At 49.2% G+C, this 22937-nt stretch overlaps 1 protein-coding gene across 1 annotated transcript in view; it reads left to right on the plus strand.

Annotated features, from left to right (window-relative positions):
* The first annotated feature begins 581 nt into the window (after positions 1–581).
* Positions 582–22937, plus strand: part of LOC129713138 (actin filament-associated protein 1-like 1) — a 28180-nt gene continuing 5824 nt past the window's right edge. Inside the window, exons 1-6 of the mRNA XM_055661965.1 lie at positions 582–1054; positions 1384–1535; positions 3174–3312; positions 5658–5775; positions 8934–9059; positions 11273–11460. Of these exons, the coding sequence (XP_055517940.1) occupies positions 788–1054; positions 1384–1535; positions 3174–3312; positions 5658–5775; positions 8934–9059; positions 11273–11460 (990 nt within the window). The 5' untranslated portion in view covers positions 582–787. The remainder of the gene's footprint in view (positions 1055–1383; positions 1536–3173; positions 3313–5657; positions 5776–8933; positions 9060–11272; positions 11461–22937) is intronic.

Below are 22937 nucleotides of genomic sequence, written 5' to 3' on the forward strand. Positions count from 1 at the left end.
ATCCGCCAGTCATGGCGCCAGGGAGGACAGGGCTCTGCTCGAGTCGGCTGCCTGCCCCGTTTCCTGGGTTACGTCTGCGCCCGCGTGGAACTAGAGAGGGACTACACTCTCAATAGACAATAGGTGGTGGAGTAGGCCATTCGGCCCTTCGAGCCAGCACCGCCATTCAATGTGATCATGGCTGATCATCCCCAATCAGTACCCCGTTCCTGCCTTCTCCCCATATCCCCTGACTCCGCTATCTTCAAGAGCCCTATCTAGCTCTCTCTTGAAAGTATCCAGAGAACCTGCCTCCACCGCCGTCTGATTCCCACGGGCCCAGACAATGTCCGCGGGCACCCTGGGGGGTAGAATGTATGATTGTAATATAGATTGTAATATCGTAAGAGGGTAGCATTTAAGAATATTTGTTTAGATAGCTGGGTGATTTTGTATTTTGTGTTGTTTATATTATTGCAATAATTGATTCAATTTATTTTTGCGTTTAAAAAAAACTGCCCAGAGAACAGGGTGAGGGGATGTTGTGATGTCAGCGTTGGGGTGGGGTGGGGGGGCAGCAACAGACCCAGGCCCACCCTGCCTCAGCTGCACAGACATGGTGGTCTCCAGGGTGGCCTTGTGATGCTGCAGGTTCTCAACATGACAGCTCTTGAGGGCGGCACGTTGGCCCAGCGGGTAGAGCTGCACCAGGGACCCGGGTTCCATCTTGACCTCGGCTGCTGTCTGTGTGGAGTTTGTGCGTTCTCCCCCTCCACGTTGCTGCCTCTGCTCTCCAGGCTCGCTGCCTATGTGGAGTTTGCACGTTGCTCCCTCTCACTGCGGGGACTGTGTTCCACGTTGCTGCCTCTGCTCTGCAGGCTCGCTGCGGGTTCTGGTGAGGGGCAGCTGGCAGATGTTGTGGTGCCGGCTCGACGGTCCGCTGCTGCTGATGTACGGGGCACCCAGAGGCAGCGGCGCGCTGCAACACTCCATCGACCTGCGAGGCTGCACGCTGCGGGCACACACATGCAGCCTGAGCATCGCCCGTCAGGACAGGGAACTGGCATTGCTGCAGGTAAGGGCCCCCACTGTAGGGGGCACGCGAGAGTGTGTGTGTGTGTGGGGGGGGGGGGGGAGTGCATGTGTGTGAACAGACCATATGGTCTCCCGAGACTCACTCCCCTCACGGGGCCATCCACACGTGCCGGAGGTGGCTGGGGGAGGGACCGGGTGAGGGGGGGGGGGGGGGGGGGGGGGGAAGAGATGGACTGGGGGGGTTTAGGGGGAGATGGGCCTGGGAGGAGAGAGATGGACTGGGGGGGTTTAGGGGGAGTGTCAGTGGGGGGCTGGTTTTGGGGTGTGTGTTCAGGACGAGGTCACAGGGCCGCCTGTCCCCACCCACAGGCCGTCTCGCTGGAGGAGAGGGGGCGCTGGCTGCGGCTGCTCTCGGCAGCGGGTGGAGCTGATGCAGACCCCGACCCGGACCCGGACCATGCCTACGAGGACCCGTCCCTTGCAACCGGAGCGTGGAATGGTGCCGGCAATGGACCCGTCAGGTCAGGCAGCACCACCACCGCAGCCCCACCGTCGCTGCAGCCCCAATGTTGCTGCAGCTACACCACTGCAGCACTCCACCACTGCTGCAGCTCCACCTCTGTAGCCCCACCGCTGCAGCACCACCACTGCAGCACTCCACCACTGTTGCAGCTCCACCTCTGTAGCCCCATCGCTGCAGCACCACCACTGCATCACTCCACCACCGCCACAGCTCCACCTCTGTAGCACCACCGCTGCAGCACCACCGCCACAGCTCCACCTCTGCAGCACCACCATTGCATCCTCACCGCCGCGGCCCCACCATTGCAGCTCCACCTCTGTAGCTCCACCGCTGCTGCAGCTACACCATTGCAGTCCACCACCCACCATGGCCGTCTGAGGTCCACCACCGTCGCCGTTCCACCATCGCATTCATTCATCTCACCACCGCAGCCCCCACTGCAGCACAGAGACACAGTTCCACCATTGCCAGGACTTGAAGGTGTGAGCTACAGGGAGAGGTTGAGTTGGCTGGGTCTCTATTCATTGGAGCGCAGGAGGTTGAGAGGTGATCTTATAGAGGTGCAAAATATCATGAGAGGAATAGATCGGGTAGATGCACAGAATCTCTTGCCCAGAGTAGGGGAATTGAGGACCAGAGGACACAGGTTTAAGGTGAAGGGGAAAAGATTTAATAGGAATCTGAGGGGTAACATTTTCACACAAAGGGTGGTGGGTGTATGGAACAAGCTGCCAGAGGAGGTAGTGAGGCTGGGACTATCCCAACATTTAAGAAACAGTTAGACAGGCACATGGATAGGACAGGTTTGGAGGGATATGGACCAAACACTGGCAGGTGGGACTAGTGTAGCTGGGACATGTTGGCCGGAGTGGGCAAGTTGGGCCGAAGGGCCTGATTCCACACTCTATGACTCTAGGAAGGGCTGAGGAGGTTAAGAGCAAATATGATTGAGGTATGGATAATAATTTGGGTGTAGTTAGGATAGAGCTGCAAGTAGATGGACACAGAGTGCTGGAGTAACTCAGCAGCTCAGGCAGCATCTCTGGAGAAAAAGGATGGGTGTTATACACCGACCCGAAACATCACCCATCCCTTTTCTCCAGAGATGCTGCCTTACCCGCTGAGTTACTCCAGCACTTTGTGTCTGTCATCCATGTAATCCAGCATCTGCAGTTCCTTCCTCCACACAGAACTGTAGGTAAAGTATCATCACAGCAGATTCAGATAAAACTACGGGACATGGGCTTAGGTTGGGGGAGGGGGGTGGAGGGGGAGAGAGGTTGATATTCAGAGGGGAACCTTCATCACCCCTGGATTACAGTGCTGGTGGGGGGGGTGGGGGGGGGGGGGGAGAGTGGTGGGATCCACTGACGGAGTGTGGAGAAGAAGACTTGGATTGTTCGGGTGGAGAGGGTCATAAGCCTGGTGCAGGGAGATGGGGTTTGCACAGTAGAGTAGCCACTGCTCAAGCTGGGACATGGCTACGGTGCAAAGACTTCCTTTGATCGGGGGGGAGGGGAGGGGAGCACGGCTCGACCTGCCCTCCCTCCCTCGCCCTCTCTCCAGCCCCCGCTGGGCTGCCGTGCCCGAGGTTGCTGTGTTCTCTGGTGATGACCGATCCCTTGCTTGTCTCCAGTGGGTTGCTGCAGCGGAGAGTCACAACACCCAACGCCTACATGGATGACCCGTTTGGCCAAGTGTCCGTCCAGCCTACCCCAGGGGACGGAGACAGAGACAGTGACAGAGACGGTGACGGCAGCCCTTCACCCCAACAGGTATGTCACAGCACCTGCGGAAAAACCATGACACTTTTATCTCCGAGAATGATCCCAGGAATGTGACCGCACTGGGCCTGTACTCGCTGGAGTTTAGAAGGATGAGGGGGAACTTCATTGAAAGGCATATAGTGAAAGACTTGGATAGAGTGGATGTGGAGAGGATGGTTCCACTCGTGGCAGAGTCTCGAACCTGAGGTCACAGCCCCAGAATTAAAGGACTTACTTTTAGAAAGCAGATGAGGGAGCAGTTATTTAATCAGAAGGTGGGGAATCTGTGGAATTATTTGCCACAGAAGGCTGTGGAGGCCACGTCAGTGGATATTTTTATGGTGGAGATTGACAGGTTCTTGAATAGTTCGGGTGTCAGGGGATATGGGGAGAAGGCACGAGAATGAGGTTGAGAGGGAAAGGCAGAGCAGCAATGGTTGGATGGCAGAGTAGACTTGATGGGCCGAATGGCCTAATTCTGTACCTAGAACCTATGAACATATGAATAGGGAGATTCAAGAACACGCGTGTTGGTTTACTGAAGAACACGCATGCTGGTTTACTAAAACACTGAACATACAGTGCTGGTGTCAGGCAGCAGCTCTGGGGATCATAGAGAGGTGACGTTAGATTAGACTCGTTATAGCAGGGGAGACAAAGCTAGACAAAGAGTGATGAATGGGTGGGACAAAGCTTGGCGAGTGATAGGTGGGTGCAGGTAGGGAGGGGGGTGTTTGTCAGATGGGTGGATAAAGGCTGCAGATGAAAAGGAGGAAGAGGGGAAAGGTGTAAAGCCAGAAGGGGGAGGGGCGAGGTGAGGGGGGCAGGATAGTGGGAAAGATAGGCACATACAAGGGTGGGGCACAGGAGAGGGCATGGTGGGTGGGGGGGGGGGGGGGGGGGGGGGGGGGGGGTTGTACCATCTCAATCTGGAGGTTTCAATGTTCCTGTCGTTGGTCTGTGAGATACCCGACATGTGTCAGGAAGGGTGTTTGGAGCTTGAGTTGAGTTTATTGTCATGTGTAACAAGGTACTGTGAAAAGCTTTTGTTGCGTGCTAACCAGTCAGCAGAAAGACAATACATGATTACAATCAATCTGTTTACAGTGTACAGATTCATGATAAGGGAATAATGTTTAGTGCAAGGTAAAGCCAGCAAAGTCAAGGATAGCCGAGGGTCAAGGATAGCCTGAGGGTGGTTGTGGGAGGATGACCAATGAGGTAAATAAGTAGTTTCTGAACAGGTGTGTGTTTTCATACCTATACCCCCCCCCCCCCCGCGATGGAAGAGGGAGTGGCCAGGGTGCGACTGGTCCTTGATTATGCTGCTGGCCTTGCCAAGGCAGCGTGAGGTGTAAATGGAGTCGGTAGAAGGGAGGTTGGTTTGTGTGATGGTCTGGGCTACGTTAGGAAAGCTGTGTCAGTGCCACAGTGATCCCATGGACCCTGCCCATCACCTGGTGCATCAGGAAGCCATCCATGCCATTCCCTTTCTCAGGGCCAAATGCCATGAGCACCCACGCCAGCATTGTCCCTGTCTACTGCAGTGGGCAGTCAGGGCTGTACATTGTCCCTGCTGTATCAATGAATAACCTTGGTCCTGCTATTGAGAAGTAGAATCCCAGCCAGAGTTACAAAGGGCCAATCACTGAGTCTCACAGTAGATCGTCATAGAATCATGCAGCACGGACACAGGCCCTTCAGCCCGTCTTGTCCATGCTGACCATCAACGCTAGTCCCACCTGCCCATGTACCTGTGTGTGTCTTGAATGTTGTTATAGTACCTGCCTCAACTACCTCCTTTGGCAGCTCGTTCCATGTAGCCAATGCAATTCTGTGTGAAAAAGCTGTCCGTCAGGTTCCTATTAAATCTTTTCCCACCCACCTTAAACCTCTGATTTTGGATTTGCCTACTCTGGGTAAACGACACCTCTATAAGATCACTGTGTGTATGAAGGAACTGCAGATGCTGGTTTAAACCGAAGATAGACACAAAAAGCTAGAGTAACTCAGCGGGACAGGCAGCATCTCTGTAGAGAAGGAATGGGTGACTGAAGATGGGTGATGGGTGATGCTGCTTTTCCCGCTGAGTTATTCCAGATTTTTGTGTCTATCTTCTATAAGATTATCCCTCATCCTATTGCACTGCCAGGAATAAAGTGCTAGCATGCCCACCCTCTCCCTATAGCTCAGCCCCTCGAGTCCTGGCAACATCCTCGTAATTCATCTCTGCACCCTTTCCAGTTTAACTCCTGTGAGTTCCCCTTGTCAATGGCTGACGGGCGGGGTCCATATTTCCAGCGAGCTCCCCCACCCACCCTCACTGAGTAACGTTATCTCTCGTTTGCTTGCAGCAGAGGCTGGCTCTGCCCAACCAGCAGCTGGGAGACCAAGAAGGCACCAGATTTGCGGAGAATTACCAGCGCAACACCAACAGCAGCCAGGGGGCGAGGTACAACACCCTGCCCAGTGGTAAGTCTATCCAGGCACCGGCACTTTTACCCCCCTCTTTTTTTTTCCATAACAAGAAGCTTTTATTGCATAATCACATTTAAAGTACTGCGTGCACAGTTTGCAAACATCAAGCATCAAACTATAACCTCGCTACACGTGACAATAAACTAAACGGTGCAGCAGGGTGACGAGCAGTAGAGTTGCTGCCTTACAGAGCTGCAGCGCCCGAGACCCGGGTTTGATCCCGACTACAGGTTGCTGCCTGTACGCAGTTTGTACATTCCCCCCTTGGGTTTTCTCCCAGATTTTCGGTTTCCTCCCACACTCCAAAGACGTACAGGTTTGTAGGTAAATTGGCTTGGTGTATGTGTAAATTGTCCCTAGTGTGTAGGATAGTGTTAGTGTGTGGGATCGCTGGTCAGTGGGGGGGGGGGGGGGGGGGGGGGGGGGGGGGGGGGGGGGGGGCCTGTTTCCGTGCGGTATCTCTAAACTAAACTGAACTGAACCATCATCCACATCGTCCCCGCGGTGACCAGCGTTCTCGGCAGACCTCCAGAGTCCCCGTGGACACCACATCTTCCCTCTCCAGGGACATACAGTGGTCTCCATATACAGTGGTGGTCTCTATATACAGAGATGGACTGCGCCAGATCCCGAGTTCAATCCTGACCTCGGCTGCTGTCTGTGTGGAGTTTGCACGTTCTTCCTGTGACCGCGTGGGCTTCCTCCGGCTGCTCCGGATTCCTCCCACATCCCAAAGACGTGTGGGTTTGTCGGTTGACTATCCCTCTGTAAATTGCCCCAAGTGTGCAGGGAGTGGATGAGAAAGTGGGAAAACATGGAACTAGTGTGAACGGGTGATCGATCGATGATCCAGTTTGGGCCAACTGTGATCTGTCCCATGGTGGTCATTATATAAAGTGGTGGACATTATATACAGTGGTGGACATTATATACAGTAGTGGTCTATATATACAGTGGTGGTCTCTATATACAGTGGTGGTCTATATATACAGTGGTCTCTATATACAGTGGTGGTCTATATACAGTGGTGGTCTATGTATACAGTGGTGGTCTATATACAGTGGTGGTCTATATATACAGTGGTCTCTATATACAGTGGTGGTCTCCATATACAGTGGTCTCCATATACAGTGGTGGTCTCCATATACAGTGGTCTCTATATACAGTGGTGGTCTTTATACACCATGCGGCCTTTCACGTGGACCATGGGGAGGGATGTTCAGGACACCAGTGCCTTGGTCAACACCATGCAGATGGTTCCAACCCTCAGATGATCACACATGATGAATTGGCTTCTGTAAATTGAAAATTGTCCCCAGTGTGTAGGGTAGTGCTGATGTACGGGGTGATCGTTGGTCAGCGTGGGCTCAGAGGGCCGAAGGGCCTGTTTCCACGCTGCATCTCTAAAGTCTAAAGTGTTATCAAGGGAAAAGTTGATGCAGGGACTCGACCTATAGTCTGAAGGTCCGCTTATAGAAATAGAATCATACAACACAGAAACAGGACCTACAGCTCAACTCCTCCATGCAAACAGACATGTGCCATTTACAGTCACAGTCATAGAGTTGTACAGCACGGAAACAGGCCCTTCGGCCCAACTTTCCCAAGCCAACCAAGATGCCCCAACTATGCTAGTACCATATTTGGCCCATATCTGTCTAGACCTTTCCCATTCATCTACCTGTTCAAATGTATTTTAAATGCTGTTATAGTACCTGCCTCAACTACCTCCTCTAGCAGTCCGTTCCACATAGGTTTTTGTGGTCTTTATACATATACAGTTGGCTGGTGTGGTTTTTGATGCCCCTACTATAGGTAAAAGACACTGTGGATTTGCCCATGTTCGGCCCATAAAATAGGAGCATTTAAAGAGACTTTTAGATAGGAGCATGAATATGCAGGGAATGGAGAGGCATGGATATACAGTGGTGGTCTTGGCCTTGTCCTGTAAATGTTTAGAGAGATACAGCAGGGACCCACTGAGTGCACGCTGACCATCCATCACCCCTTCACATTAGGCCTATGTTATCCAACTTTCACATCCACAAGGGGCAGTTTACAGAGGGCCAATCAACTTACAAACCTGCACGTCTTTGAGATGTGGAAGGAAACTGGAGCATCCGGAGGAAACCTACGTTAACGCAGGGAGGACGTGCATACTCCACACAGACAGCAGTTGTGGTTGGGATCGAGCCCGGGACACTGGCGCTGTGAGGCAGCGGCTCTACCCGCTGAGACACTGTGCCGCAATAACATGCCACAGTCTTGCAGCTGCTGCTTGAGTGGTTGTGTTTTAACCAGAGAAGGTTATTGGCTGCAACCTTCCCTCCATTGATGAACTGTACACTGCAAGGGCCAGGAAGCGAGCGGGCAAGATCATCTCTGACCCCTCTCACCCTGGCCACAAACTCTTTGAATCACTTCCCTCTGGAAGGCGACTCCGGACTGTCAAAGCTGCCACAGCCAGTCATAAAAACAGTTTTTATCCATGAGTAGTTGCTCTACTCAACAGCCAAAAATCTGTAACCTTCCTTTGATCTGGTATTTTGTTGGTTCACATGCTTGATCAATGGTGTTTTATCATTAATGTTTTATTATTATGAATGTTTAGTGTTTTCTGAGTCATTCGTTCCAGTCACTGTATGTCATGTTGTTACTTGCGGGCAGAGCACCAAGGCAAATTCCTTGTATGTGAATACTTGGTCAATAAACCTACTTACTTACTTTTCAAACATAAAACATAGAACAGTACAGCACAGGAGAAGGCCCTTCGGCCCACAATGTCTGTGCCGAATATGATGTCAGGACCAGCTCTAATCTGTCTGCACGGGATCCATATCCCTCCACTCCCTGTATATCCATGTGCCTCTTCATAAGGTCATGAATTCCACCATGGTCTATTCCACCATTCAAATCATGGCTAATCTATCTCTCCCTCCTAACCCCATTCTCCTGCTTTCTCCCCATAACCCCTGACACCCGTACTAATCAATAATCTATCTATCTCTGCCTTAAAAAATATCCATTGACTTGGCCTCCACAGCCTTCTGTGGCAAAGAATTCCACAGACTTGTTCGGCACGTTTGCTCTGAGCATCAGCTAGGTGTGCTGTTTTCATTCATGCATTACTTTCCAAACTGCATTTCCTGAAGCCAGATTTCTAACATCTTGGGGTGAATTGGAAAGGAAAGCACCTGAAGATGAAAGAGCAGCTGCCCGGGACCAATCCACACAGACAGACAAGAAAGACTTCAAAGCAGCGATGGATCCATTGCCTGGTAAGTGGGGTGTTCACCAGGAACATCGTCAAACAACATTTAACACCAAGCTGGAAAGGGTGTGGAGATTATTGACCAGGATGTTGCCAGGACTCGATGGCCTGAGCTGTAGGATGACTATTATCTAAATGGCAGCCAATTAGGAAATGGGGAGATGCAACGAGACCTGGGTGTCATGGTACACCAGTCATTGAAAGTAGGCATGCAGATGCAGCAGGCAGTGAAGAAAGCGAATGGTATGTTAGCATTCATAGTAAAAGGATTTGAGTATAGGAGCAGGGAGGTTCTACTGCAGTTGTACAGGGTCTTGGTGAGACCATACCTGGAGTATTGCGTACAGTTTTGGTCTCCTAATCTGAGGAAATACATTCTTGCCATAGAGGGAGTACAGAGAAGGTTCACCAGACCGATTCCTGGGATGTCAGGACTTTCATATGAAGAAAGACTGGATAGACTCGGCTTGTACGCAGTAGAATTTAGAAGATTGAGGGGGGATCTTATGGAAACTTACAAAATTCTTAAGCGGTTGGACAGGCTAGATGCAGGAAGATTGTTCCCGATGTTGGGGAAGTCCAGGACAAGGGGTCACAGCTTAAGGATAGAGGGGAAATCCTTTAGGACCGAGAGGAGGAAAACATTTTTCACACAGAGAGTAGTGAATCTCTGGAACTCTCTGCCACAGAGGGTAGTTGAGGCCAGTTCATTGGCTATATTTAAGAGGGAGTTAGATGTGGCCCTTGTGGATAAAGGGATCAGGGGGTATGGAGAGAAGGCAGGTACGGGATACTGAGTTGGATGATCAGCCATGATCATGTTGAATGGCGGCGCAGGCTTGAAGGGCCGAATGGCCTACTCCTGCACCTATTTTCTATGTTTCTATGTTAGATAGGCTCGAACCCTGTAACCCTGGAGGATGAGGGGTGATGTTATAGAGGCGTATAAAATCATGAGAGGAATAGATCGGGTAGATGCACAGAGTCTCTGCCCAGAGTAGGTGAATCGGGAACCAGAGGACATACTCTAGGTTTAAGACGAGGGGTGAAAGATTTAATGGGAACTTGAGGGGTAACTTTTTTACACAATGAGTGGTAGGCGTATGGAGCAAGCTGTCAGAGGGGGTCATTGAAGCAGGTACGTTGAAGTAACATTTGGACAGGATCGTGGATGGGACAGGTTTAGAGGCTATGGGCCAAACGCAAGCAGGTGCGAGTAGTGTAGATGGGATATGCTGGTCAGTATTGGCAAGTTGGGCCGAAGGGCCTGTTTCCACACTGTATGACCAGATGAAATAAGGTGTGAGAGAGGACACACGGAGGTTTGGTCTAAGCGGGATGTTAATCAGAGGAGGAAAGAAAGATGCAGAGGTGGGGAAGTTCAAGGAGGGAGTCCCAGAGCGGAGGAATAGACAAGGGAGGACAGGGGTGTGAATGTCCATGACTCGGAGTGGGGTCGCGGTGAAGGGGATTGTAGAGGCAGGTGGAGCGAGAACTTGAAGGATTTAAAAGCAAAGGTGGCCTGTAAACGGCAATATACAAATGTAAATAGGGAGGCAGAGTTTTGAATGTCCAGAGGGGAGGGAGGAAGGGGGTGGGGTAGGGAAGGGGAGTGTGGGGGAGGGAGAGAGGGATGAGGTGGGCGAGGGAGTGGGGGGGGGGGGGGAGGGTGGGTTGGTAGTGGGGAGAAGGAGGAGAAAAACAGTACAGCACAGGAACAGGCCCTTCGGCCCACAATGCTTATGCCCAACATGAGGCTGTTAAACTGATCACCTCTGCCTGCACGTGACCCCCGTCCCTCCACTTGCTGCTGCGTTCCCGTGTGTTGACTTCAGCAAGAGTTACTGTGACCCCTTGCTCCAGTCCTCACTCTTGGCCAACAGCCCTGCTCCCCGACGACTATAGTCCCAGCGCAGTCACCCCCCTCTCCCACCCCCTCCCCATCCCCTTCCACTTCCCCTTCCCTCTCCCCTTCATTCCCCATCCCCCTCCCCTCCCCATCCCCTCCCTCCCTCCTTCCCTCTCCTCCCCTCTCCATCCTCTCTCCCCTCCCCCTTCCCTCTCCCCTTCTCTCCCCCTCCCCCTCCCTCTCCCCCCTCCCCCTTCCCTCGCCCCCTCACATCCCCTCTCTCACCCCATGACCCAGCGACCATGTGTGTGCGCGCGTATGTCATGCCCCACTGACTGTGTGTGTGTGTGTGTGTGTGTGTGTGTGTGCAGAACGGAAGGCGTTGCCACGTCTGGAGGAGAAGATGCGTCGCCTGGAGCAGGCGGTGCTCCGGGCCAAGGAGAGGGTGAAGTCCGGCTCCGAGCTCAACCTGCTCTCGCTCAGCAAGACCTTCAAACGCGCCTCCTGTGGGCACAGCCTGGCGCTGTTCTCCTCCAGCTCTGAGACGGCCGACCCAGAGGTTGGTGCCCGGTGAGGTGAAGTTTGGTCATCCCCGGTGTGGTGAGGTACCAAGTGAGGTGCCAGTGTGGTGAGGATGTGCCCAGTGTGGAGAGTGCCACACGGTGCCCGTGTCGATACAAGTCTGCACCGCACCACTCACTCACTGGTCCATGTCACTCACTGATCCTTTACCTCAGTGCCAATGCCTTGCATCGCCCCCCTGCACCACTGCCCTGCACCCTTCCCCTGCACCACTGCCCTGCATCACTCCCTTGTGCCGCTCCCCTGCAGGACCCCTTGCACTGGGGGAGCTGTGCTGGACCAACGTGGGGTGTCTGGCATCGGAGGGTGTTGTGGGTGGTATACATGGTGAGCGGAGGCTCCAGAAACCTGGGATCATCTGTGTGGAGTTTGCACGTTCTCCCCGTGACCGCGTGGGTTTCCTCCGGGTGCCCCGGTTTCCTCCCACATCCCTGTAGGTTCAGCGGCTTCTGTAAAATGCCCCCTAGTGTGATCAGTGTCAGCCTCGAGGCACGGAGGCGCAGAGCGTAAAGGTCATACATCACAGATGCAGGCCCTTCGGCCCACCCTGCCCATGCTGACCATCAGTACATCTACGCTGAACCTTTTTACCAACATGTGGTCGGTGGCCTGCTCTGCCTCAGTGAGTTGCTGCTGTCCACACCCCGATTAAACATTGTGAGAGTCTCTGCCTCCACCCAGACTGAACATTACAACCACCCTCCGTCCTAAAATAATCTTCCTTGGATCCCCTCGAAACCTTTCCCATTGCCCACCCTCTGATTATAACGCCTCTTTCACGAGCAAGGAGCCTTACTATCTACTCCACGGTGCTTTATATAGTTTTGTACTCTCTGTCAGGCCCCACCGCTCCTCGGAGCACAGACCCAGCCAATCTCTCATTAGGGAAGTCCCATCCCTGTCAACATCCTGGTGAAAACAGGACACGGAGTGCTGGGGGAACTCAGCGAGCCAGGCCACATCGCTGGAGAACATTGAGAGGTGACGTTTCAGGTTGGGACCATTCTTCACACTGATTGTGCTGGAGGAAGAAAACTGGATGTGGGGTGAAGGTGTGACAGCACCTGGTGAGTGATAGGTGGATACAGGTGAGGGGGGATATTGATTGGCAGACGTTTGGACAAAGGGCACAGATGGAAAGATAAAACGTGTGAGGTAAGGATGAAAGAGTGGATTGTGAAGCCAGAGGAAGGAATGTGGATGAAAAAGGATAAAACTGTCCAGTCCTTCTCCCGCTCTCTTCCCTATTAACCCCCCCCTCCCTTCCTCCCGCCTCCCCCCTCCACCGATATGACTTCATCTGGCCACAATTCCCACCTCTTCCACCCTGACCTCACACCTTTTGTCTTTTCATCTCTGCCTATCAACCCCACCTCCTTCCCCATCACCTTCATCCACCTATCACTTGCCAGGCTTTGTCCTGCCCACCCCCTCATCCAGCTTTCTCCCCTCTACTGCAATCAGTCCAAAGTAGGGTCCCAAACTGAAACACTGCCTATCCATGTTCTCCACAGATGCTGCCTGACCAGTTACTCCAGGACTAGGTGTCATTTGTTTCTTAGCAAACCAGCATCTGCAGTTCCTTGTGTCACCATCCTGGTGAATCTCCCCTGCACCCTCCCTCCTGCACCATGGACCAGGCCTGAACATCATATTTCAGCTATGTTCTAGCCAAAGGTTTATAACAGCGTACTTCCATCCTAAACACTTTAACTGCCCCTCCCATTCCTAATCTGACCTTTCTGTCCTGGGCCTCCTCCATTGTCAGAGTGAGGCCCAGTGCAAATTGTAGGAACAGCACCTCATATTTTGCTTGGGCACTTTACACCCCAGCGGTATGAACATTGACTTCTCTAACTTCAAGTAGCCTTTGCTTTCCCTCTCCCTCTCCATCCCTCCCCCTTCTCAGTTCTCCTACCAGTCTTATGACTATATTTTATCTCTGTTTGCTGTGTTGTTGTTACCTTCTCCCAGCTAACATAGAAACATAGAAAGTAGGTGCAGGAGGAGGCCATTCGTGCCCTTCGAATAGGTGCAGGAGTAGGCCATTCGGCCCTGCACCGCCATTCAATATGATCATGGCTGATCATCCAACTCAGTATCCTGTACCTGTCTTCTCTCCATACCCCATGATCCCTTTCGCCACAAGGGCCACATCTAACTCCCTCTTAAATACAGTCAATGAACTGGCCTCAACTACCTTCTGTGGCAGAGAATTCCAGAGATTCACCACTCTCTGTGTGAAAAATGTTTTTCTCATCTCAGTCCTAAAGGAATTCCCCCTTATCCTTAAACTGTGACCCCTTGTTTTGGACCTCCAAAACATCGGGAACAATCTTTCTGCATCTAGCCTGTCCAACCCCTTAAGAATTTTGTAAGTTTCTATACGATCCCCTCTCAATCTTCTAAATTCTAGTGAGTACAAGCCTAGTCTATCCAGTCTTTCTTCATATGAAAGTCCTGACATCCCAGGAATCAGTCTGGTGAACCTTCTCTGTACACTATGGCAAGAATATCTTTCCTCAGATTTGGAGACCAAAACTGTACGCAATACTCCAGGTGTGGTCTCACCAAGACCCTGTCCAACTGCAGTAGAACCTCCCTGCTCCTATACTCAAATCCTTTTGCTATGAATGCTAACATACCATTCACTTTCTTCACTGCCTGCTGCACCTGCATGCCTACTTTCAATGACTGGTGTACCATGACACCCAGGTCTCGTTGCATCTCCCCTTTTCCTAATTGGCCACCATTCAGATCATAGTCTACTCTCCTGTTTTTGCCACCAAAGTGGATAACCTCACATTTATCCACATTATACTGCATTTGCCATGCATTTGCCCACTCACCCAGCCTATCCAAGTCACATTGCAGCCTCCTAGCATCCTCCTCACAGCTAACACTGCCCCCCAGCTTCGTGTCATCCACAAACTTGGAGATGTTGCATTCAATTCCCTCGTCCAAATCATTAATATATATTGTAAATAGCTGGGGTCCCAGCACTGAGCCTTGTGGTACCCCACTAGTCACTGCCTGCCATTGTGAAAAGGACCCGTTTACTCCTACTCTTTGCTTCCTGTTTGCCAGCCAGATCTCTATCCACATCAATACTGAACCCCCAATACCGTGTGCTTTAAGTTTGTATACTAATCTCTTATGTGGGACCTTGTCGAAAGCCTTCTGAAAGTCCAGATATAACACACCCACTGGTTCTCCCCTATCTACTCTACCAGTTACATCCTCGAAAAATTCTATAATTCTATAATGTAATGGGACAAAGATGTAGCAGGATAATTAAATTAAACCAATACGTCGCTTCTGACTTCATGTAAGCGGAAACAAGTATGTTCCCAGAAATGATCGGCAACCAGAGTTCAATTAAAGGGAAGTTTCAGTTCAGTTTATTGTCACGTGTACCGAGATACAGTGAAATGCTTTTGTTGTGTGCTAACCAGTTAGCAGAAAGACAATACATGATTATAATCGAGCCGTACTGTGTCCATTTAGACTAGTAGAAGGGAATAATGTTTCGTGCCAGGTAACGCCACCAAATACTGTTCAGGGAAACTGCGAGGGTCACCAAAGAGGTAGATAGTAGTTCAGCACTGCTCTCTGGTTGTGGTGGGATGATTCAGTTGCCTGATAACAGCTGGGAAGAAACTGTCTCTGAATCAGGAGGAGTGTGTTTTCACACTTTGACACCTTTTGCCCGATGGGAGAGGGGAGAAGAGGGAGTGGCCAGGGTGCGACTCTTCCTTGATTATGCTGCTGGCCTTGCCGAGGCAGCATGAGATATAAGTGGAGTCAATGGAAGGGAGGTTGGTTTGTGTGATGGTCTGGGCTGTGTTCATAATTCTCTGCAATTTCTTGCGGTCTTGGATGGAGGTAATTAGTATTGGTAAAAAATAAACCAATGATGGACTGGAAGCCAGTTTATTTTCAGTGCCTGATAGTGAAGGACATCAGTGGGTGCACTGATGTCATGTCCTAGGACTCTCCGGGTGGCGGAACAGTTCCTACAGACTGGAGGTAGCAATGTTACAAAATTTTGAGATTTTATAAATCAAGTCTGCAATTTATCCCATCAGATAAAGCATAACAATAAGTTTAATTTGACACCAAATTCACTTTCATATCTCAAGTATTAAAAAAGTTATGGCCATTTTCATACTCGGAAATTAGCATCTTGTTCCCTATTGATTTTCAATGGACATAACAAAAAAGCTGTGATCTTGGATAGTCAAAAGCCCATTTCTTAAGGAAAGATTAACATTTTTAAATAGCCTAAGTGTCCAAAGATTATTCACAAATAATTCACAATATAACATGATTTTTATATCTAATTTACATTAATTTATAGGCCAAATGGAAAGAATTTAGTGTTCAATTGCTGTAAATAAATACCCATTTAAATCGGCTTTCTAGTGGGTTCATGTGAACGCGCTGGTTTAGAACGTTGACATCGCGCTGGATTAGTGCCCTCAAATGCCGAGAAAAATACTGCGGGATATAAAAAGCCCAAAATGAACTACTCGCTATAGATAACTTGATATATAGGGTTATATATATGCCCCATTTAATGTAAAAATAAGGTACATACCTTTAATTGTTTGCTCTATAAAACCCTGGGGCTGCGAGAGGTTGCGGAATGAGACAGTAATTTTAAAACTATTATAACTATATTATCGAGGCCTATAAAACTAATAATACCTTTTGCGACCGGGTCTTGCAGCGATTTTTCGTTAATGATTTACTAGGCTGAACATCTGCGATTAGTACAGCCTAGTAAAAATCGCGTTTTAAACCCGCCCCCTCCAAACAGCGCCAAAATCGCGGACCTGGCTGTGGGCAGATTCCCAATGACGATTCAGGTAGGTTTTGTAACATACCTACTGGAGGCCTGGCAATGTAATCCCACGATGAGAAGGAAGGAGAATGTCGGTACCACGGACCTGTTTACCTCATGTCAACAAACTCATCATTGGTTTATAAAAGGGAAATTAATATTTGACAAACCCGTGGGGTTTTTGAGGTTTTAGCTGCTAAAATAAATAGGACATAGAACGGTACAGTACAGGAGCAGGCCCTTCGATACACAATGTCTGTGCTAAACAAGACACCAGTCATAGACCATAGAACAGTACAGCCCATCAACAGACCCTTCGGCCCACAATGTCTGTACCCGACAGAATCACAAATTAAATTAATCGCCTCTGCCTGCACGTGATCCATATCCCTCCATTCCCTGCATATCCATGGGCCTATTAAATCTACGTAAATGCCTCTATCGTTTCTCCCTCCACTACCATCCCTGGCAGCACATTACAGATATACACCACCACACACCACTGTGTAAAAAAATCGCCCCATTCATCTTTTTTAAACTTTGTCCCATTCATTGGAAGGCTAGGCCCTCTAATCGTTGATATTTCTGCCCTAGGGAAAAGGTTCTCATTGACTACCTTATTTATGCTTCTCATAATTTTATATACTTCGATCAGGTCTCCTCTCAATCTTCGACATTGCCACCATCCCCTGCAGCTGAAATCCCGTTATTTGATATCCTGCCCATAACGGTGGTGTTGTCTGCAAATTTGTAAATTGGATTGGATTTGTACTTGGCTACAGAGTCGTGGGCGTACAGGGAGTAAAGTGGGTGAGGACACGTATCTGTGGAGCACCAGTGTTGAGGATTATCGTAGAGGATGCCCCCTATCTTCAATGGTTGGGGTCTGATAGGGTCTTGCCATTATGTGGGACCTTAGGACAGTCTAAATACACCCATATGCATTAATTTTCTGAGGTACTGCACTTTTGGAGTTCAAATGTATACAGCTACATAAAAGATGTGTGCACAAAATTATAGCATGTGTGCTTGAAAATTGGTTGGTGAACAGTAACCACGGGGAACAGTGTGGGAAGGAACTGCAGATGCTGGTTTAAACGCTGGAGTAACTCAGTGGGACAGGCAGCATCTCTGGAGAGAAGGAATGAGTGACGATTCGGGTCTCAACCCTTCTTCAGACTTCAGTCCTGCTGAGTTACTCCAACATTTTGTGTCTAACCACAAGGAGTGTATTTAAATATAAATAAATTAGATGTATCTGTGCCCATGGCCCAGTGATTCATGATGTGTCAAAGATTCAGATAAGGGAAGCAGAGGTGTTTCTACCTTGGCCGCCAAAACAAAGCTAGCTGGAATGATGAGTGGTGTGGACGATGCTGGGACTTCGAGGCAATTTGGACAAAAATGGCAGATGCAGCATGCTGGATGAATGTGAAGTTGTCCGCATGGGTAGGCAAAGTAACGTGTGGGTAGGCAGTGATAACCTGTCGGCTATTGCTGCAGGAGATTTCAAATACAGGAGCAAAGATGTGTGAGTCTAGTGGTGTCAGGGATGACAATCACTTCACCCAAACCCTCGTGGCAGGTGAACACGTGATGTAATCTATATATAGTGAAGGACAATAGTAACGAGAAGGAATCTCTTCTCGCTCTCTCTTTTTCCCACTTTCTCTCCCCTTCCTTGTCTCTGGTTGGAACTGCCTTGGTGTTTATGGAGTGGGCTGAAGAGGTGCAGGTCGGTAAATCTAATCCCCACATATTGGCCACGACCTTTGCTCCTTTGGCTGTGGCCTCGGCTCAATGCCGAGCGCTGTCCATGGGGCTGGGTGTGTTCAGCTGGACCCTGTCCATGGTGCTGGGTGTGTACTGGTAGCCAGACCCTGTCCATGGTGCCGGTCTTCAGGCCTGTCTGCCGTTAACAAAAAACAAGCTTTGTCAAACTGCATTTAAACATGACCTTGGCCAGGACACCCTGGAGTGTTGGATGTGTTTTGCAGACAGGAAATGCAACTAAAGTTCCTGTTCGAGTGGCGTTCATTGTCATGTGGTTTAGGTTTGAGTTTACTATAGTCACGGTGCAGTGAAAAGTTTCATTCTGCATGTATCCAATCTAATCAGATAATATAAACATAATCAATCCAAACTCCAGTACAATATGTGGAGCAAAGTGGCAGATACAGAGTGCAGAATATAGTTCTCAGCATTGTAGCTCACCAGGTCCACAGACAAAGTCCAATGTCTGCAATGGGGTAGAGGTGAATCAGACAGTACCCCCAGCTTATGGAAGGACCGTTCAGGCCTGATAACAGAGGGGAAGAAGCTGTTCCTGAGTCTGGTGGTGCGCGCTTTCAAGCTTCTGTACCTTCTGCCAGATGAGAGCGGGGGGGGGACAAAGAATGACCAGGAGTGGGATGTCTTTTTTAGTTTAATTTAGAGATACAGCGTGGAAACAGGCCCTTCGGCCCATCGAGTCCACACCAACCAACCCCACATACTAACACTATCCTACACACACTAGGGACAATTTTTACACTATTCCAAACCATTTAACCTACAAACATGTACGCCTTTGGAGTGTGGGAGGAAACCGAACTTCTTGGAGAAAACCCATTCAGGTCACGGGGAGAACATACAAACTGAACAGACAGCACCGGGTAGGCAGGATCAAACCCGGGTCTCTGGCGCTGGAAAGCAGCAACACTACAGCTGCGACACCATAATCTTTGCTAATGTTGGCTGCTTTCCCGAGGCAGGGTGAAGTGTAGATGGAGACAATGGTGGGAAGTCTGGTCTGCCTGATGGACTGGGCTACATCCACAACTTTCTGCAAATTTTCGAGTCTTCTGCAGAGCTGTTGCCAAACCAAGCTGTGATGCAAGCCGACAGTCTGGTTTCTGTGGATGTTTGTAAGTGATTGGAGACATCCAGGGGTTCCTAGACATCCTGAGGAAGTAGAGGCATCGTTGAGTAGAGGCATCAATGTGTCTTCTTGGCTGTGGCGACAATGTTGTTGATCCACAACAGATAATTGATGATATTAACACCATGGAACTTGAAGCTGTCACCCATTTCCACCGGCACCAGTGATGCTCTTTGGGGCAAGTACTCCACCACTCTTCCTGAATTCCATAACTAGCTCCTTCAACTTGCTGACATTGAGGGAGAGGCTGTTGTCTGGACTGTGTAACTAAGTTCTCTGTCCACCAGTACAGTGAGATACAGAAACAATGAAAAGGTCCTTCGGCCCAACTTGCCCACACCGGCCAACATGTCCCAGCTACACTAGTCCCACCTGCCTGGATTTGGTCCATATCCCTCTAAACCTGTCTTATCCATGCACCTGTCTAACTGTTTCTTAAACGTTGGGGTAGCCCCAGCCTCTGGCAGCAAATTACCCCTCAGATTCCTAATAAATCATTTCCCCTACACCTGCATCTACCCGATCTATTTCTCTCATGATTTTATACACCTCTATAAGATCACCACTCATCCTCCTGCGCTCCAGGGAATAGTCCCGCCCTGCCCAACATCTCCTGATAGCTCAGACCCTCTAGTCCTGGCAACATCCTCGTAAACTTTCTCTGTACCCATTCCAGTTTGAGAACATATTTCCTATAACACGGTGCCCAGAACTCAACACAATACTCTAAATGCGGTCTCACCAACGTCTTATACAACTGCAACATAACCTCCCAACTTCTATACTCAATATGCTGACTGATGAAGGCCAATGTGCCAAAAGCCTTTTTGACCACCTTATCTACCTGTGACTTCACCTTTAAGAAACCATGCAACTGCACACCTCGATCCCTCTGCTCTACACCCAGACCATTCACTGTGTAGGTCTTGCCCATGTTAGACTTCCCAAAATACAACACCTCCCATTTCTCTGTAAAAAGAAAAAGGACTGTAAAAAAAACGACCACAGTGCAAAATCGTATTCACATTGATTCCTAGAATGAGCAGAGGTGAGAATGGGTCAGGCAAATCTGTATTCACCCGAGTTTAAACGTATGAAAGGAGATCTCTTGATGCACAAAATATCAACAGGAGACGTTCCTTCTGGCTCTGACTACTATGGATAAACTTTAAACCATAATCAAACATGGAACATTACAGCACAGAAACAGGCCCTTCAGCCCACAATACTGTGCTGAACATGATGCCAGGACCATTCCTTATCTACCTGCATATGATCAATATCCTTCCATTCCCTGCATATCCATATGTTTATCCAAGTCTTAGGAATAGGAACATTTTATTGTCACATGTGATGAGGCAGTGAAATTCTTCGCTTGCGGACCCAATGTATACAAATCCTTACTTGCCTTTTTTGTAAAATCCTTACTTGCCTTTTTCATATCTGCTTCAACACCACCCTGGCAGGATATCCAGGGTCTCACCACACTCTGTAAAAAATGAAACAATTCCCTCTCACCTTAAAACTATGCCCTCTAGTCTTTGATTTTTCGATCCTGGAGAAAATGTTTGATTGTCTACACTATCCAAGCCTCTCATAATTCTATATACTCGCTCACACCACCAATATTCTCCAGTCCTTTCTCTCTTCAGACCTGAATATCATATTACTAAATGGAACCTCGTTCTGAAAGAAATGGTCGCTCATTTGGGCAATGTAAACAATGAACATTTCCCCCACCCCCCCCCCCCCAACCCTTTCCACTCATCACTTTAATTTCATGTTTAATGCTAGGAGCATTGTAAGAAAGGTGGATGAGCTTCGAGTCTGGATAGACACCTGGAAGTTTGATGTTCTGGCGATCAGTGAAACATGGTTGCAGGAGCGCTGTGATTGGAAACTAAATATTCCAGGATTTTGTTGCTTCAGGTGTGATAGAATTGGAGGGGCAAGAGGTGGAGGTGTTGCATTGCTAGTCAATTAAGATATTACAGCAGTGCTTTGGAAGGATAGATTGGAGGGCTCATCTAGGGAGGCTATTTGGGTGGAACTGAGAAGTGGGAAAGGTGTAGCAACACTTATAGGGGTGTATTATAGACCGCCAAATGGGGAACCAGAATTGAAAGAGCAAATATGTAAGGAGATAGCAGATATTAGTAGTAAGCACAAGGTAGTGATTGTGGGAGATTTCAACTTTCCACACATAGACTGGGAAACACATTCTGTAAATGGGCTGTGGTTACACAAAAAAGCTGGAGAAACTCAGCGGGTGCAGCAGCATCTATGGAGCGAAGGAAATAGGCAACGTTTCGGGCCGAAACCCTTCTTCAGACTGATCGGGGGCGGGGGTGGGTGGGGACAAGAAAGGGAAAAGGAGGAGTAGCCAGAAGGCTGGGGGATGGGAGGAGACAGCAGGGGCGCTGAGGAAGGGGAGGAGACAGCAAGGACTAACAAAATTGGGAGAATTCGATGTTCATGCCCCCGGGGTGCAGACTCCCCAAACGGAATATGAGGTGCTGTTCCTCCAATTTCCGGTGCTGCTCGCTGTGGCCATGGAGGAGACCCAGGACAGAGAGGTCGGAGGCGGAGTGGGAGGGGGAGTTGAAGTGCTGAGCCACCGGGAGGTCAGCTTGGTTATTGCGGACCGAGCGGAGGTGTTCGGCTTAAACACTGTAAATGGGCTGGATGGTTTAGAGTTTGTAAAATGTGTGCAAGATAGTTTTTTGCAGCAATACATAGAGAGGTACCTACTAGAGGAGGGGCAGTGCTGGACCTCCTGTTAGGAAATGAAACGGGACAGGTGGCGGAGGTATGCATTGGGGAGCACTTCGGGTCCAGTGATCACAATACCATTAGTTTCAATATAATTATGGAGACGGTCAGAACTGGACCTAGGGTTGAGATTTTTGATTGGAGAAAGGCTAACTTTGATAAGATGCGAGATGATTTAAAAGGAGTGAACTGGGACAATTTGTTTTATGGGAAAGATGTGGAAGAGAAATGGAGGACATTTAAAGGGGAAATTTTAAGAGTACAGAATCTTTATGTTCCTGTTCGGTTGAAAGGAAACAGTAAAAATTGGAAAGATCCCTGCTTTTCGAGGGAAATTGGACATCTTGTTCGGAAAAAGAAGGAGATCTACAATAATTATAGGCAGCATGAAGTAAATGAGGTGCTTGAGGAGTATAAGGAATGTAAAAAGAATCTTAAGAAAGAAATTAGAAAAGCTAAAAGAAGATATGAGGCTGCTTTGGCAAGTAAGGTGAAAGTCAATCCAAAGGGTTTCTACAGCTATATTAATAGCAAAAGGATAACAAGAGATAAAATTGGTCCATTGGAGAGACAGAGTGGACAGCTATCTGCAGAGCCAAAAGAGACGGGGGAGATATTGAACAATTTCTTTTCTTCGGTTTTCACCCAGGAGAAGGATATTGAATTATGTGAGGTAAGGGAAACTAGTAGAGTAGCTATGGATACTATGAGGTTCAAAGTAAAAGAAGTACTGACACTTTTGAAAAATATAAAAGTGGATAAGTCTCCATGTCCTGACAGGATATTCCCTAGGACATTGAGGGAAGTTAGTGTAGAAATAGCCGGAGCTATGACAGAAATATTTCAAATGTCATTAGAAATGGGAAGAGTCCCCGAGGATTGGCGTACTGCGCATGCCGTTCCATTGTTTAAAAAG

Source organism: Leucoraja erinacea, chromosome 35 (genome assembly GCF_028641065.1).
Source record: "Leucoraja erinacea ecotype New England chromosome 35, Leri_hhj_1, whole genome shotgun sequence".
Classification (NCBI taxonomy): domain Eukaryota; kingdom Metazoa; phylum Chordata; class Chondrichthyes; order Rajiformes; family Rajidae; genus Leucoraja; species Leucoraja erinaceus.